The sequence below is a fragment of the Nelumbo nucifera genome, chromosome 8 (assembly GCF_055504915.1).
Source record: "Nelumbo nucifera cultivar China Antique chromosome 8, China Antique-T2T, whole genome shotgun sequence".
NCBI lineage: Eukaryota > Viridiplantae > Streptophyta > Magnoliopsida > Proteales > Nelumbonaceae > Nelumbo > Nelumbo nucifera.
The window spans coordinates 13,081,373-13,098,662 of NC_142656.1; the positions used below are offsets into that span (position 1 = coordinate 13,081,373).

General features: G+C 39.8%; 3 protein-coding genes across 4 annotated transcripts; 1 reads left to right on the forward strand and 2 right to left on the reverse strand.

Annotated features, from left to right (window-relative positions):
• Nucleotides 1-826: 826 nt before the first annotated feature.
• On the forward strand, nt 827-4,882 carry LOC104592332 (pentatricopeptide repeat-containing protein At2g29760, chloroplastic-like). Of its 2 annotated transcripts, XM_010251653.3 has the most exons (2): nt 828-3,130; nt 4,743-4,882. In XM_010251653.3, coding segments are annotated over exons 1-2 (2,157 nt in total). In that variant the 5' UTR covers nt 828-974; the 3' UTR covers nt 4,744-4,882. The 2 variants fall into 2 exon arrangements, with proteins under 2 accessions (XP_088750173.1, XP_010249955.1); XM_088894047.1 differs by lacking the exon at nt 4,743-4,882 and having other exon boundaries at nt 827-3,242.
• Nucleotides 3,335-6,279, reverse strand: LOC104592331 (coleoptile phototropism protein 1-like). The gene is made up of 2 exons (XM_010251652.3): nt 4,737-6,279; nt 3,335-4,033 (listed from the first exon to the last, which is right to left on the reverse strand). The coding sequence occupies exons 1-2, from the start codon at nt 5,667-5,669 to the stop codon at nt 3,497-3,499; spliced, it is 1,470 nt and encodes a 489-aa protein (XP_010249954.1). The 5' UTR covers nt 5,670-6,279; the 3' UTR covers nt 3,335-3,496.
• Nucleotides 6,280-10,828: 4,549 nt separating this feature from the next.
• On the reverse strand, nt 10,829-16,478 carry LOC104592333 (plastidic ATP/ADP-transporter). Its single transcript, XM_010251654.3, has 5 exons — nt 15,476-16,478; nt 13,914-14,168; nt 12,013-12,156; nt 11,572-11,919; nt 10,829-11,470 (listed from the first exon to the last, which is right to left on the reverse strand). Exons 1-5 carry the CDS (start codon nt 16,232-16,234, stop codon nt 11,081-11,083), a joined length of 1,896 nt encoding a protein of 631 aa, XP_010249956.1. The 5' UTR covers nt 16,235-16,478; the 3' UTR covers nt 10,829-11,080.
• Between the last annotated feature and the right edge of the window lie 812 nt (nt 16,479-17,290).

The following is a 17,290-nucleotide window of genomic DNA, read 5'->3' on the forward strand; positions in this document are numbered from 1 at the left end:
TATCAATTACCCTTTACATAAAAATCTATGACACTGAAAAGACATGATACCCAAAGAATTTTGACCCAATGAAAAGCCACCCATAAGTTTTAATAAACACCACATGATTGATTAACACGTTTATGATACCAATTGACTGGTCACACATTTTTCAGATATCATGTCTTTCTGGTGTTATAGTCGAAATATGGACCAAAGCACTAGACAATGAATACATCATTGAACATGAATTTCAATTAAGGCAAGAAGTTGGGCATGCATCAATTCTTACAGTCTCACTTCATTGGCACTTTGGGGTGGATTCAAGTTGAGCCGAGCTGAATATCTAGCTATTCGAGCTTGGCTCGCCAATAAACCACCAGGCTCGAGTTCGAGCTGAAAACTTGAGCTCAAATTCAGCTCTAATCAAAAGCTTGTAAGTTCAAATTCAACTCAGCTCAAGCTCGAATGTGAGATAAACAATTTATAAAATAAAAAATATACATATAAACTTTTATAATATATATATATATATATATATATGTATGTACGTATGTATATGTGTGTAAAAACTCGATTAAACTCACGAGCCTCAAGAGCCGACTCAAACTCAACTTACACCAAGCAGCCGACTCAAACTCAACTTACACCAAGCCAAACTGAAGTTTTCACAAACTGAGCTCGAATAGTTCTTGAAATCGTGTGGGCTCGTTGATATCACTCTTGCCAGCCAGCCCACTCAGACTTATAGATATAAACCGGGTTGGGTCTATGATGGACCCAGGTGGACTCTGTCTCCAATCCTATAAGGAAATTAGAATCAGTCGGAATTTTTTTGGGTCTCAAACCAGACCCTTATATCAGGTGAGGTCTTTATCAATTCGGGACAGGGAGGACCCGGTCCGAACCCAACGGTTCCACCTTCCAAAATCCAAACTGCTATAATCTCGAAACTCGAACGAAGCGCTTCCAAGTAGAAATAAGTCTAAACGACCATGGCTGCTCCTCTCGTCTTCCAATACCAGAGACCATCTCCAGTTTATGAGAAAACCCGCTCAAGGAACTGCGCTGCCGCCGCTGCCATAGCCAGCGCCACCACCACCAGCAAAACCAACAACCATAACAACCCGATTCTATCACACCCATGTCTTGTTCTTCTCGAGAAATGCTCCAATATGTGGGAGCTCAAACAAATCCACGCCCAAATGATCAGAACTGGTCTCATCTTCCACGTCTTCTATGCGAGCAAAATCGTTTCATTCTGTGCTCTAGATGATTCTGGAAGTCTCCATTATGCTCGTCTCGTCTTCTCCCAAATCTCCAATCCCACCCCATTCATCTGCAACTCCATAATTAGAGGTTACACTAATAAAAACTTTCCCCACCAAGCCATTCTCTTCTATCGAGAAATGATCGAGGAAGGTCTTCTCCCTGACAATTTCACGTTCCCCTCTTTGTTCAAATCCTGTGGTGATTTGAATGAGGGGAAGCAGTTGCATTGCTATTCTACCAAGTTTGGTTTTGCATCGGATTCTTATATTCAGAATACATTGATGCATATGTATTCAAATTGCAGAGATTTGGATTCGGCTCAACAGGTCTTTGATAAAATGAGCGAGAGGAGTGTGGTTTCTTGGGCGACCATGATTGATGCTTATGCACAATGCGGTTGTCCTGTTGAAGCTCTTGAGCTTTTCCGTCGGATGGAATTTGAAAATGTGAAGCCTAATGGTGTTACTCTATTAAATGTTTTGGGTGCTTGTGCGAGAGCAAGAAATTTGGAAATGGCAAAATGGGTTCACAGGTATATGGAGGAAAATGAAATTGGGTTTAGTTTGGTCCTTACGGCCGCTCTTATGGATGTTTACTGCAAGTGTGGCAGTTTCTCCGAGGCCAGAGAATTGTTCGACAGAATGCCTGAGAGAAACCTCTATTGTTGGAATATCATGATCAATGGACACGTTGAGGACAGTGATTATGAAGAGGCATTGCTACTTTTTCGCGAAATGCAACTTAAGGGTGTAAAGCCTGATAAGGTGACTATGGTGAGCTTATTGATGGCATGTACACATCTAGGTGCTCTAGAGATCGGAAAATGGTTGCATGCCTATATTGAGAAGGAAAATATTGAAGTTGACACAGTTCTAGGGACGGCACTTGTAGACATGTATGCAAAGTGTGGGAGCATAGAGACTGCATCAAGAGTTTTTCATGAGTTGTCTCAGAAAGATGTTATGACTTGGACGGCCCTGATTTCTGGGTTTGCAATGTGTGGGAAAGGGGAGAAGGCTTTGGAGCTTTTCTACCAGATGCAAAATAGTGGGGTGAAACCTGATGCAGTCACCTTTATTGGTGTATTGGCCGCTTGTAGTCATGCAGGCCTTGTGGATGAAGGGCACTTGCAGTTTGATTCCATGTCTAGTGTTTATGGCATCCAGCCTAGTATAGAGCATTATGGATGTATGGTGGATATGTTGGGCCGAGCAGGTCACATAGATAAAGCAGAGAAGTTGATACAAGAAATGCCCATGCCACCAGATTATTTTGTGTTGGGAGGCCTTCTTGGTGCCTGCAGACTTCATGGTAACCTTGAGGCTGCAGAAAGAGCGGCTCAAAAGCTTTTAGAACTTGACCCTGACAATGGAGGGACCTATGTGCTCTTATCCAATATATATAGCTCCTTAAAAAAGTGGGACGACGCTAAAAGAATTAGGGAACTCATGGTAGAGCGGAACATTAAGAAGCCCCCGGGGTGCAGTCTGATAGAAGTAGATGGTGTTGTTCATGAATTCGTCAAAGGAGATGTGTCACACCCTCAATCCACAAAGATATATGAGATGTTGGAAGACATCTTATGCCGCTTGAAGGTAGCTGGATACATGCCCAACAAATCTGAAGTGCTACTTGATATGGATGAAGAGGAAAAGGAAAATAACCTTAATCGCCATAGCGAGAAGCTAGCCATTTCCTATGGGCTCATAAGCACATGGCCTGGGATGTCTATCAGAATTGTGAAGAACCTCCGTGTTTGTAGTGACTGTCACTCTGCAACCAAGTTCATCTCCAAGGTTTACAATCGGGAGATTATTGTCCGAGACAGGAACCGCTTTCATCATTTTAGGGATGGGTCGTGTTCATGCAAGGACTTCTGGTGATGTTCTTGATTTGGTACTCTATACATGTTTTTTCTTGTAGATCTATAAATATTTCAACTTATATAGCATTCCTGTTGTATTAATTTATTGAACATCCATTGGGAGGGAGACAACCTCATCTACTTGCATACAATCTTCAACATATTGACTAATTAAGTCACCTCAATGTCAAGAAAGCTGGCCTGCTCTAACACTTTCCATAGCATAAACGGGATTATAATTGCAATTTAGTTTATCTATTTCATTGAGCAAATTACAGAGAGCAAAATATAGGAAACAAATAAACAAAGATAAACTAACCAACTAACATCAGCATAATTAGCAGGTTAGATTGAATGGTCTTTTTCCAAGCCGTCTGTCCTTCAAGACATGGATTTCCTCCACTTGGGAGGGGTTCTTCCTTGCACCAGTTTTGTCTTCATATCCATAGGTGTTTGACGCCCAAACCCGAGGTGTTCTCCCTCAGCCTCCTCAACCCTATCCCCCACACTGAGAGGTTTGAATAAAGGCCCTCCTAGCTTCCTCCATTTAAAGAAGCTCTTCTTCTTTTCCATAAGCCTATCTATCTGTGATTGCATGGAGTTGCATTGCCTTTGAAGCCTAAGAACATCCTCACGCAATCTCTTTATCTCACTCTGCTGAATTGTCATTTCGCGTTTTGACATACACCGCACTGGAGGCTCAGCCACAGGATTTGGACTTCGTGATTCACTAAGTGAACCACTCCAATCAAGCTGATTGTTGAGGTTGACATGTTTGGAGAAGAGCACTTGGATTACAGCCCGGACAGGCAAGCGCTCATTATGTGCAGCATGGAGTGATGCCTCTGCAGATAGTTTTCGGCTGTCAATTAATCCACAAAGACTCTTCCTTTCTTGCTTCGACAGGCCTGGGTGTGCCTGCAAATAGACATGAAATTCATGAGTTATACTAGGGTGACACTTCTATTATAAAGCTTCTATCTAATGTAATAAATCATCCAGATTTCTGAGGTAAATTCATGTTGCCACCCATTGGTTTGCCAAAGTTCACGTGTCATCTGCAAAAACAAAAAAAAAACAAAAAAAACAAAAAAACAATTTGGGCTACTCTTGTCATTCTTGCGTAGACATTGCCCTGGAGTACTATGGCTTCTTAGAGAATCTTATGCTGGTACAGAAAATAACCACTACCTCTTAATGACCCTAAAGATTCCCTACTTTTTCTTGAAAACAGTAGGAGCAACTTGTGAAGCTAATTATGGACAAGTTTTTTCCAAAGCAAGAACAGAGACTATACACAGAGGAAAGAAAATTGATGTAATATTCAACACCCAAAAATTAAAGGAAAGAAATAAAGAAATGTAATACTGTCCTTTTAAATTAATTAAACTATATTTGCTGGTTAAATATAAAAGAAAATGACTACAATGCCAAGACCAGCTTGTAAGTTGTGTTGGACCTGCTAGACTGAAAATATGAAGATGCGGCCATTTATAGCAATGTTATGCATTAGGTCTTGGCAATGGGGAGTTGGGACCTTACAATTTACTTGATTAGAGAATGAGAATCAAGTATTTATAGTTGGTTTTAGGTCCACTTTGTGAAATTATAAATTACTTACTTTCAGATAGGTGTCGATAGCTCGATACAACCCATCATCCATGGCACGGGCATGGCTGGGGAAAGCTCCAGCAAGAGCAACGAAGTGAGGCAATGTCAAATTGGCATCCAGAGAAGCTTCTGCAAGGTAGCTGTCAACAAGCTTCGCCACCTTGGATAAAGCAGCTCCACTCTTGGCCGTATGATCCAAATTGATGAACCTCTTAACCACCCGGAGAACGAGCTCAACATCTAGCAAGGTCCCACATGTGTGACTAAAGGCTGGAATCATGATCTCCTTGAGGGACGCTTGGTCAAGCTGGCATGCTATCCTTTTCTCAAGCTCGGCTCGATAAGCTGGTTCAACTCCGACCATGTTGCCTGTGCGGAGGAGTCGCAGCAGGAAATTGCATGGAACAGAGTCTTTCTCTGGTGGGAGAATTCCGACGAGAGTCTCGATGAAGAATCTCTTCTTCATCCATAAGGATGTGACACTCCCTGGCGATTCCTCCAAATGAGTGAGAACCCTGTTCACTGCATCGCCCGACAAATCAGGGAGCCACTTAGAAGCATGGTGGGCTATGATTGAACCGATGAGGTCTGGACGTACCCCTTTGGCCTTAATGCTAGACAGGGTCTTAACGAAGTAGTCCATATCCAAGATACATGCATCATCGAACCAGCATTCAGCTCCAAGTTGTGTCGTCGGCTTACTGGTCATGGCATCAGAATCCGGCAACGTAAGCTTATTCATTCTGGTGGAGAGAGAGAGAGAGAGAACCCAGAGGACTAGAAGAAGAGCCTTAAGGGCCTGACTCCTGAGTGGTCCTTCTGAAGGAACCCATATTACATTATATACTATCAACAGGGTAGAAAAAGGTAAGGTTCCAGAGAATACACACCATAGGCTCATAAGCCGAAATGACTGAAATATCCTATAAATCCACCACGTCATATGTCCTCTTGGCTGGGATGCTATTACAGAAAAACGAGGTGACCAATTTGGAATTTTACAATCAAAAGGTTTCTTTACCGTTGAAACTAGGAAGAATTGGATGAAAACAGAGTCTCCCGTTTCAAAGTCCCTGTCAATCTTGGTTATTGTTATAATGGAATTTTGTTCTCCATCACGTCCTTACAGAGAGTTATGTTGTCTCATTGCATGAGGTATATTTGCATTTAATGAGACACTTGTCCTCTCTCTCTCTCTCTCTATCTATCTTGCTGTGTGTTTGTGTATGGGCATGTGTTCATGACTTTTCCTTTGAATCCAAAATGTCCGGAAACCTGGAAACCTAATCGGCACCCGTGATGCTCAGTCAGTGTTTACTGTTTAGAAGAGTGCTAAGTCACTACTGGCTACTGTCTGTTCAATAAGTGCACATGTTTGATTTGTTCTAGTATTCCATCGAATCACAACATGCACAGTTGATCTTGCTCATCTGAACAAGTTGAGCTAAACAATAGTTCATGGATCAGTTTTTGTAACCAATTCTCTGAACACTGGATTGAAGATCAATGAACATCTCCATGTCCAACAGAATTGGCCTACTCGCCAAATCATACTTTTGTATGCTAACTGTAATAAGCACATCCACGTGAACTTGAATTTGTCTTTTATACCTTGTTCATACAACTGGATGGTACAAAGTAGATTTGTTAACCTGGCTGCATGGCCATAACTTTTGAGATGTTGCAAAGTTCATCCCTCAGGATTTAGCCTGAGGTGAATGCATCAGTAATTGGTTGGTGAAGAGGAATCAGTTGGAATGATGATAGGGAGAATATAGTCTTCCTTTTGTGGGGAAGAAAGTGAAATAAGCATGCAAATGGTTTAATGGAAGTCCCCAGACTGAAAATTATGATCAACTGAGATGTTTCAGTGGGACTGGGAGAGGATGGAGATGCAGGCATGCAGCAATTGGAATGGTAGCGAGCAGACTTGTTCATGGGCTGGGATCGGGCTTAGCTTTTGCTTATTCTTGAGTGGGCCCATGAACAGGTCTAGTAGCGACTAGCGAGAGATCAAAATGGAGCAACCTGTGGTCCTGAAGCGATACTTAAGGTTGGTCAGAGCAGCATGGAAATCAATCAAGCTAGTTATTGATGAGGGATTTACAAATATTTGGCAGAAAGGAGACTCCAAAAGAACGCGATTGCTGGGGCAATCCAGACACCAGAGTCCAGACTGCCTTTCAGAGCCTCACACATTCATATCTATGGAACATCAGATTAGCTGAAAACTGAACGCGATTGCTGTAGAACCAATGAATATGGCAACCAAAGTCGAAATTGAATAGCTAAAGTAGATATTGTTATTGTTTTTCTTCTTCCTGAGAAAGAAAGAAGAAAAAAATAAAAAAGAATCGCCATGAGTGATAAAAGGCCTACAATAACCAGGCCCAAGATATATCCGACCCACGGACCAGAGTACAGAATACTGTGCAGTGCTCTCTTTCAATCTTCAAAGTTCAAAGCATGAGTACAAACAATGTGGTTACTGGTTACAATTTCCGATGAGCTGCTGAAGCAAATTTTTGTCCAAGCATTGAGCTGAGACTAGAATTAATGCGCTTCATAAAAAAGCTTTGGCCTTTGTGTTCCAAGTCTTCTTCTCGTGTTTGGAACATTCTGGTCTAGTGGTCCCAAGTGCAAGTGGACCCAGCATCTATTGCAACAAGTGAGTAATAAGCCCATATAGAATGTTCCAAATCTTTGGCCCATGATGCACTTTCTGGGTTGTACCCCTATCCCAATCCCATACAAGCCAAGCCACTGGGTGGGTATGGTCGGTGTTGTTATGTCATTGCAACGGTGATACCAAAAGTATAGAATTTGTGAAAGACATGCGTATGACAAGCCATTTTAGCCAATTTTCGGTGAGTCTTGGGAGGGGTGGATCCCACGTGGACCTAACTTTGGGCATGGCATGTTGTTGTTGAATGCAAGGTTTTGAAAATCGGACTGGGCTGGATAGTCGGACTGATTGACCCAGGAATTGTTCAGACAGTTGATTATGTTTTACCCTAAAATCGTTCTTGGGCCAAAAATTATTGGCTTAGTCAGCGACCTACTAATCTGGTGGTCGAACCGTCGATTGATCAATCCAGACAACAGTTTTCTTTTTATTTTTTAAATCAGAATGGACTCTGCCCATTCGAACTGAACAGTCAAATTATTGATTAAAAAACCGGTGGTCAAAGCAGTTTTGGTTCCGAATCGGATCGATTTTTAAAACATTGGTTAAGGGGACATTGATAATAATTGAAGTTGCTAAACTGAAAGACTTGTTGCTTAATTTATTTTCAAGGGTACAATGATCCATTCAACTTTGGATTCAGTCGCTAAATAACCCACGACTTCATTAAAAATTTATTTTCAAGACTTATTGCTTTTCAGTTTAACATCTGAAACCATTATCAAACAGCCCCAGTTAAATCTACATTTTTAAGTTTATCAGACTGACATTTTATCCTTCCACCAACCAATGACCCCTATGAGTATGAGCCAATGAATGACCCAGTAATTCACTTGGTAACTCAGCACCTCTTTCTTTGAAGGCATGGGATTCAAACCTGCAGAAGTGTAGGTTCTCTACAAGATTAATACCAATGGGCAATGGGTCCTATATGCATCCCTGGTATTAGACCTGTTTATGGGCCTAACTTTACATTGTATTCAAATTTTGGCAAAAGCAAGTCTAAGTCCGGCCTATGAACAGGTCTACTTATATTAGGTCTGGATCTGCCAACCACAAGCCCCTAGAATCATACATCAAGAACCTATCTTGTATTTTATATTGTCATTCATGGAAAGATATTTTGGACCTGCAACTGTAATATCTTGTGGCCAGCATTCCCGAACTCATTACCGTTAACCCAAGGACCAAAGCAGCATCTTAAAAGATAAGAATAAAGAAAAGAAAAAAGAAAAGAAAAAGAAAAGGAAAAGGAAAAGGCAATGGTCTCTACACCAATTGCCAGAGTTCGGATCTCTTGCCCACGAGAACCCTGCCCATGTCTACCCACAATACACTACCCCCCATGAATTGGGAACATCTCCCCCTGCATAATACTATGCAGAGGAAGAGATATTCTCCATATGTGGCTGCAATAAATATGGGCAGAGTTCTCGTGAACAGGAGATCCGGACTCCAATTGCCAATACATGAAAAGGAAGTGGATAAAAAGAACTCCCACTCCCTGTCATTACCATATGTAAAGTTATATTTATTTATTTTTTCCTTTTTTTTAGAAAAAATAAAGTGAGAGATATTTGGACCACCACAACATCAAATAGATAGCCTTTTTTAAGCCCCACAGAGTCATCTTCTGGAATAGATTGATTTTCTGTTGCTTGTGAAGAATAACTGTAGAATTATAATGCATTGACCGATGGCAGTGAGCCATTGATGAGATTGATATGATACAGGATTCGAGAAATGATTCAAGGTTACATTAGGTTTTATATAAAATAAGAGAAAAACAGAAAGTTGAGTTTCTACCCCAGAAAAAAAAAGGGGGGGGGGGTTGAGAAAGGAAATTTGTGTTTAAAAATAGATTCCTGACCAACTTCCTCTCATTGATTATAAGTCTCACCTTTCGGTCATTAATTATTTTATCTTATCTTTATATTGTGACTTAACACCAATGAATGATTTTCAGACCCACAAGAAAAACTCTTTTTATCGGACGAATTTAAATAGTTTGATTTTAATATATTCGTATCAGCATTTAGAACTCTATGGTTTGTCCAAATTCAAAAAAGACAAAAAAAAAAAAAAACTGATTTCTGTAAAAAACCAAAATTAAATCAAATCGCCACAAATGGATTATAGTCTTCCGATTGCATCTCTTTCTTTGGGTTGAACACAGTGGAACAAAAAACTTAAAGACTGCCTTTTTTTTATTTTTGGTAAATAGGATACATCAAAAACCAAAATGAAATCATTTCATCTCAAATGGACTAATATTCTCCTTCTGTCTCTTTCTTTGGGATGAATAAGAAAAAAAAATCTAGACTGTTTTATAATCAAATAATCACATTGACCATATAACCATAATTCGGTTGCAAACTTGCAATTGCAGCTCCGTTTAAGATGCCAAAGTAAACTTGTGAGGCTGGTTAATTTGTAGTCTGTAGAGGCCTTTGAAACCTTGAAGTTGAACTGGGGTTCTTCCAATGTCTCTCCAACAGTTGCTTTCTTATCCCAAATACCATAAATAGGAGCATCCAGGAGATCAAGTCAAGAAATGTAGGGGGCAAACTATCCCATTTCACTTCAATACTCGGAAGAATTGCTAATAAGGCTTCCCATTGCCCATTTCACTTAATCTAGAAAAAAGCACTTTCATCATTCTTTTTATTTATGTAGTAACAAAATATTACACCCCAACTTTCTAAAATGCCTTTTTTCACAAAATAAGTGTAGAAGCAAAGTAAAACCTTATATTTTGTGTTATTTTTTATGTATTTAAGCTGTACATACTGAGCCCTAAGTAGGAGTATCATATCAATACATCATCAGACAATGCATTTCTTTCTAACAGGGGGATTTTGGGCTCACCATTTGGCAAATAAAACCAAAAAAAAAAATCCAGGGATACTTTGGTTTTGGTTCTACATAATATACTTACCTTGATGTAATATCTGCAGTTCAAGGATAATTTGTGTTATGCCTAACCATGTTTCCCTACCAAAGCAAAATCCAGGGATAATTTGGTTTTGGGACTCTCTTCCATCCTTGGTGAAGAATGAATACCCTCTTCCATCTAGAATTCCAACTTCTAAGGATAATTTACACTGCAGCTCTCTTGCAAGTTCGCACGGCCCGAGGCCACAGTTGATAAAATTGTTTCCCAAACGGTGTATATGCTGGCTTGTAGTGCTCCAAATTTTGTGGCCGTGTAGGTTACTAGGCTAATCCTTGATACATGTTTTCATGGTTAGAGATTACAACTCAAACCAAACCACAGGAACACAGACAGCAAGAAGTCCAAAACGGTTTTATGATAGGAAACAGCCCTTGTGTGCTTGGGCAATATGTAGACCAAGTTCTCGACATGCAAAAGCTTAGTCAGTGAATGTACACTAGTACATTTTTCCAAGTTAGAATGGTTTAAAGCATGATATCTGACATTTATAACACCCAATGCAAACAAGAAAAAGTTGTATACCTGCTTCAATAGATATTCAGTTTATTTCCTACCAAAAAGGGATTTAAAATAATCAGTTGCATATCTGATTGAGATCTGATTATTTCATCCATAAAATTATGGTTCTAATCCTACCAATGAATCTAATCTAAGAATATATCCCACTATCCCTGCATTTTTTTTTTTTGTAAGACGAAATGATTAAAGAAATTTATTGGATGCTGCGGGGTGTAGAAGAGCCAGATGAACTAGTGGAAGCATCCCCTGTTGCCTGATCAAGTGCTGATCCACTTGCCAGTGGTCCATTTCCAACTCCGGCCTGCCCATTAGTTCCCTCCTTAGCAACTACTGGTATCTTAAGTGCTTCTCTCTTCTCCATCTCCTTCTCAAGTTCTTCCTCCTTGCGCAAGGCATTAAACTGGGTGTCCAAAGAATTTGCTGCAGCTAACCACGCAAAAACAATCACCAACAATATTCCCCCAAGGTAGGGAGTTGAATTCGCAAGTGACCCAAATGTCAATATCATGAACTGCTGGATCAAGGCGCCTCCCGACTTCCCCAATGGGTTGCAGACAACATCAATGGCCGCCTTCCCTTTTACCTGTGAACATGCAAATAACGTACCAAGTTAACAATGGGAAAATATAAAATATAAAGGAAACGTAAAAGCAAGGAAGAGACATGAATTTTCAATCCCCATACCTTGGTATCTTCATCCAAAGGGATGTAAGCCATTTCTTTGCAAGGATCAAATAAACTGTATTTTGCACTCTTACTGAAAATGTTTTGCATAGCGCCCACATACACAGCTGCAAGTAGAGGAGTCATCCCAAGCTTCCCCATTGCAGGGACAAGTGGATCCCCAAACAGAATCAAAGAGAAGAAGCCAACTCCTGTGAGAAGCAAAACTGTTGGTGTAATCCTGGCAGCAACTCCCCACCCGTATTTGTCAAATATCCATTGGCTTAGCAACATCATTGTGAAGGTTGCCACCCCAGTGGCAGTTGAGAAGTCACCCATGAAGGATGAATATTCATTTGGGCTAGGAAACTGCACAGTTTGAGGAAAATTAGTGGTAAGAGATGGATGCAACTGCCTGGAATATAGGCAGAGAAAGAAGCGTTTGAAGCAAAGTTCACCTACCTGAGCCTTGAGTTTTGACTTCCATGTAACCTCCACAAGGTTGATGCTAATACCATAAGCAACAACCAATGTAGCTAGATCCCTGACGTATCTAGAGGATACTAAGAATTTCAAGCTTTCCATTGTGCCCATTTGGGGCTTTTCCTGCCAAGGAAACAAATTGTGTTGTTAAGAAAGATTATGCAAGACTACTAACCACCTGCTTGAGTACACTGTAACAAATACCTATGCTGCAATACTCGGTCTTAAAAATATCAGACACAATTTGGAGTCAGATGAAATGACTGAGATGATACAATACAAGATCCCCAGGTTTGAAATATTACATGATATATCATCAGGCATCAAGACCATTGACCTCCAGAAACTCGCCCAAGTTTCCCATCCTCTATGTTTATAATTATAGGACATGAATCATAGCTGCAGTATACTATATTACTATTAGCAATTATTAGGTTGTTTTTATTGATGATGATAGGAAAAAAGAGGATGAGGAAGTCATCTTCCAGTTGGGTTGTTCAGGAAAAAGTCTAAACAACCCAGAAATCTACCATATGACAAGGTGGTTGAGTGCCCAAAATGGCCCCATGTGTAATTCTCCTCTATTCATGAAACACTAGTAAAAAAACCATTACATGCATCCAGGAAATCCTCTACTAAAAAGAAGCAAGAACAACAACAACAACAGCAGAGAGTTAATGTCACTCCATGAAAAACACCAAGAAATGCAGGATGTTGGGATACGGTTAGTGTTGCATGGACTCTCCTAAGTAGATTAAGTGCCCATGTCAGACAAGCATCAGATTCCTATATTCCACAGTCTTGCTTATTTGATAAATGAATAGCTAATATACGCAATGAATGCCCTTTTTTATAGAAACCACCATTAAGTAACAAAGATAAGTAACAAAGATAAAGTTCCAGACCATTTTTTATGGATACGTAATGTTAAAATTTGAAAAAAAAAACATTATTTTAATAGTTTTTGCTTTTCCCATAGGCATGCCCATGAGTCCTTTTTAAGGAACCAGACTCCTGAGCATGCATCAGATTCTGATTCCTGTCTTCTCATCCATGTAAACTGGGTGCATGTCAGATAGGGTAGGTCATGTGGGCAGCACCCCCCTACAAGACCCCACTTAGAAAAATGCCTGCTACCATACCTACTTGTTCATCGGCTTGGGGATCATTAGGATCCAATTTCCGAAATCTTTGCATATTATACCTTTATTCTGAAAATCTTGATTCTGTAATAAAAGATCATGCATGCTGTTTTGACAAATCAAGCTCTGGATTAGGGGTGATCATTGTAGCCCAACCCGGAAGCTTCTGGCTGGACCCAATAAACATATTATATAATATTTTATATATGGTTACCAATAAAAAACGTATTATATTATATAATAATATAAATTGTATACATATATTATGTCATATAATATAAAATATTACATATATTGAATCTATATTTTAAAGTTATAGGCCTGGAAGCCCAGCCAGGGCTCACTCTTGATACTGTTTAATATGGTTTTTACAGATCATGGCGGGCTGGATGAGCCAACAGAAAAAAAAAAATGGAACCACACTTTTCCCATGTCCCTCTTTATATCTTGCAAGCTAACACAAAATGTCCATATCCCATCCCACAAGAAGGGAGGAACCATCTTTTGTTCTAAGGGGGAAGTGCAAACTACTGCATTAAATGTGGGATTGAGTGAACAAGGGCCTATTACATGTGGCTAATCCAGATCCTGTTCATGTCAGATCATGTGCAAGAAAGCAAATCCATATCTGTAGACTTCAGACCTTGAATTGTCTGGAAAGATTGCATTTCATATGATAAAGAAAACCACAGCAAACAGATACACAGAAAGCACCAACACTTAATGTTCAAGGCTTACCTTCTTCTTCTTACTACGGGTGGGAAGAGGAACAAAAGCATTCACCCACCAGTAAAGAGCACAGATTGCAAGCCCCATTATCACCACAATGCTCATCATTCCTCTGAGGGAAATGGCCCAACCATCAACTCCAGGGCCCAAGCTCTGTCTCAGCCTGGAGAAGAACTTAACTGTTCGACCAGAGAACACAAGGGCAACATTGGCTCCAAGACCAAACAATGGGTAGAACTTTTTGGCTTCTTCAACAGTAGTTATCTGCACCAAAAAGCAAGAAAAGACATCAGTGGCAACTCCACCAAACTTCAGATATGAACCAGGAAACTAAATTAAGGAAAATACAGAAGCATTCTGGCACAAAAAAGAATTGTATGTTGCAATGATACTTATAGTACTTGGGACATATAGGCATGACTTGAAAATGACATAAATGCATCTCCAAGGTCATTCAAATACATGGTGAAATAGTAATACACACACAACCATTAAAGGGAAGTTATCACTCATAACGGTGAATTCATTCAGAAATACAACTCACTCAAAGAGCGAAAAGTTCAGTTAAAAAAAAAATATCAGTGCAAGAAGTGCAAGGTCATGTATAGCAGCTGGCATGTAGCCAATCCATAGAGTCCCCTATGTGGTGTATGGCTTGGACAAACCACATTATCCATCTACATGGCAGAAGACGGAAGGGTGTATAGGGAAAAAGCTAACTAGAAAACCTTTCATTTTTATTTGTGAGAGAGGAAGCTGCCACCCACCCACCCCCAGCAAAGAAAAAGAAGAAACCCTTTGAAGTCATCTGGACATGAACCTACAAAACCAAGCTGCTAAAAGAAGCGCTTAAGTAACAATTATTCTTTCATAGGAACTGATTACTATTAGAGCCTCTGGTTCTTGGCCTAGACATTAGTAAGTCAAAATCTTCCTAATATACACTAAAAACTAACTTCATATGGCAATCTTCAGCACTGGTAAGAATCTAACAAAAATCTCTGGTAACAAAGAAACCATCAAAATCCACAGGACAAATAATTAAAAAGGAACCAATTCTATATTAAGAACTTCGAATAATTGTTTCCCCATTTTAGCTTTGCTCCAATGAAACACCAAGGGTACAAAACATTACATTAAAATTATGAAAAGAACTCATTGACATCCAATCTATAAAGCGGGATACTCGTCTCAACATGAATAACAAAAAGGCACCAAAGATGGCTGAGAGTGAAGAATCTAAAACACAAATAATCCTGTCAACAAGGTCCCAATAACAAACACAAAACCACATCAAATAATCAATCAAAACCTTACCACCACCCCTTTGAGCAGTCTATATATAATCAAAAGAACAAGGAATCAGGCCATGGAACCAAAAATTATAAACGATAACGATTTAAAAGAAGCCCTATTTAGATGCTAAATGCGTCCAAAACAGAGAAGGATGTAGCAGAATCCCCTAAGCAATCAGATAGAATCAAAGATTCAGTTGTAACCCCCCCCCCCATAAAAAAAAAAAAACAGAAGACATTCAACGGAAAGTTAGAGCTAGAGGATAAGTATGTCACCTGATTGGCAAACCCCCAGAACAGAACCGATATCACTACACTACCCCATAACTCAGCCATGACATAGAACAAACAGAAACTCCAGATTCTAAGAATTGCAACCGGGCCAAGGAAGCTCGGTCCAAGCGCCGCCAAAAGCTTATCCGCAAGTGCTGTGGGATGGAAGACATTGCTAAGGGGGTATAGAACAAACCCAAATGCCCCGAAGAAAGCAATGAAGGGAACAATGATAGTATAGAAGAGAGCCTGCTTTGACAAAACATTAGCGAGCTTGGTGTACAAGAGCATAAATCCAACGGCCATTGGCAAGTTCACCCAAGTCTTCAGAAATGGAATAATCTCTGCACTGCTGCCTTTAGCAGTCACAACCAAGACATCTTTCGTGTCTCTCAGAATTGTATAGTTAAAGAGGATACAGAAGAACATCAACCCAAGTGGGATAATTTTCTTAAGGGTTACGAGCTCAATACCCAAAAACTTGGGCTGCTCCACTTCACCAATCAGTGGCTGCCCATCTGCAGCAGCTGCAGCTTCTGCCCTGTAAATCTGCCAGCCCCTTCCCTTCTTATATAAGCCATGAGTTTTTGACACAAACCCATGAAATTTTTGGAACCCATCAACAGACAGAGAAAACCCACCAAGAGCTCTATCGTTTCTGGCATTCAACCGGCGTTTGAAACACTGTGGTGAGCCTAAAAATTTGGTTTTGGGATTTGAGGGCAGGGAAAAAAGCCCTTTTGTCTGCAGAACAGCTTCCATGACTAGCAAGTCCCTTAAGAACCCAAAATAGAAAGCCTTCAACAGGAGAACATGGGGAGATAACAAAAGAACTCGAGATAGAGATTAGATGATGGAGAAGATTTAGATTCTCGGGGAAGGCACAGTCAGGCAAAACATAGCTTTTATAGCAGAAACCATGGAGATACCATGCACGATAAAGGAAAAAAGATTAAGAAATGTCTGTCACTTAAAGAAGGATTTATTAACACTTGAAAACAGAACAGTTCATTAAATTTTCTGATTATCACCTTAAAACAATCCAATAACCAGGAATTATGCTCGGATTACCACGCACAGGTGGATGCATTTCCTTACAAGAGAAACGTGAGCATGAAACGGTCAAGCGACGGAAAAGGCTTCAAAAGCAGACAGAGTCTCCGTGAAGGCTGTAATGTCGGATTTGGATCAGTTTCAGATACAGCCGAATCCGACTTGATTATTGAACTATCAAAATACATAAAGATGTATTTAAATATAAAATACTATATATAATATCTATATCTATTATTATATTACAATTAATCCAATTTGGATTATATACATTATTAATATCTATTAATCTATATCTATATCTATTATTATATTACAATTAATCCAATTTGGATTTTTATCACAAAACGGATGCAGGCTTTAATATCCATCCAATCCGAATAAATCGGATTGTAGGAGTCCTTGCAGCCGAGTCTCCGTGACCGTCTACCTGACTATCTCTGGCTCCGCGCTCAATGGGAACAAGTAATACCCTGCTTCAATTGACTGAAATACCCTTGAGATATTTTGGTACCGACCTTTCTCTTCTTTCGGTTTTTTTTTATTTTTTTGGTATTTTCTCTTTTTTTAGTTTTTTTTTTTTTTTGAAAGGTTTCTCTTTTTTTAGTTAGTGTTCATGAGACGACAGTGATATCCGGGGTAAGAATTTGGCCTTTTTAGTTGTGCCCAAAATATCTAGTTCCAACGTAAAAGGCACCTGATCACATGGCCACGTGCAAATGAGCTATCAACCATCGGATTAGAATAAACATTGAGTCCATGAGT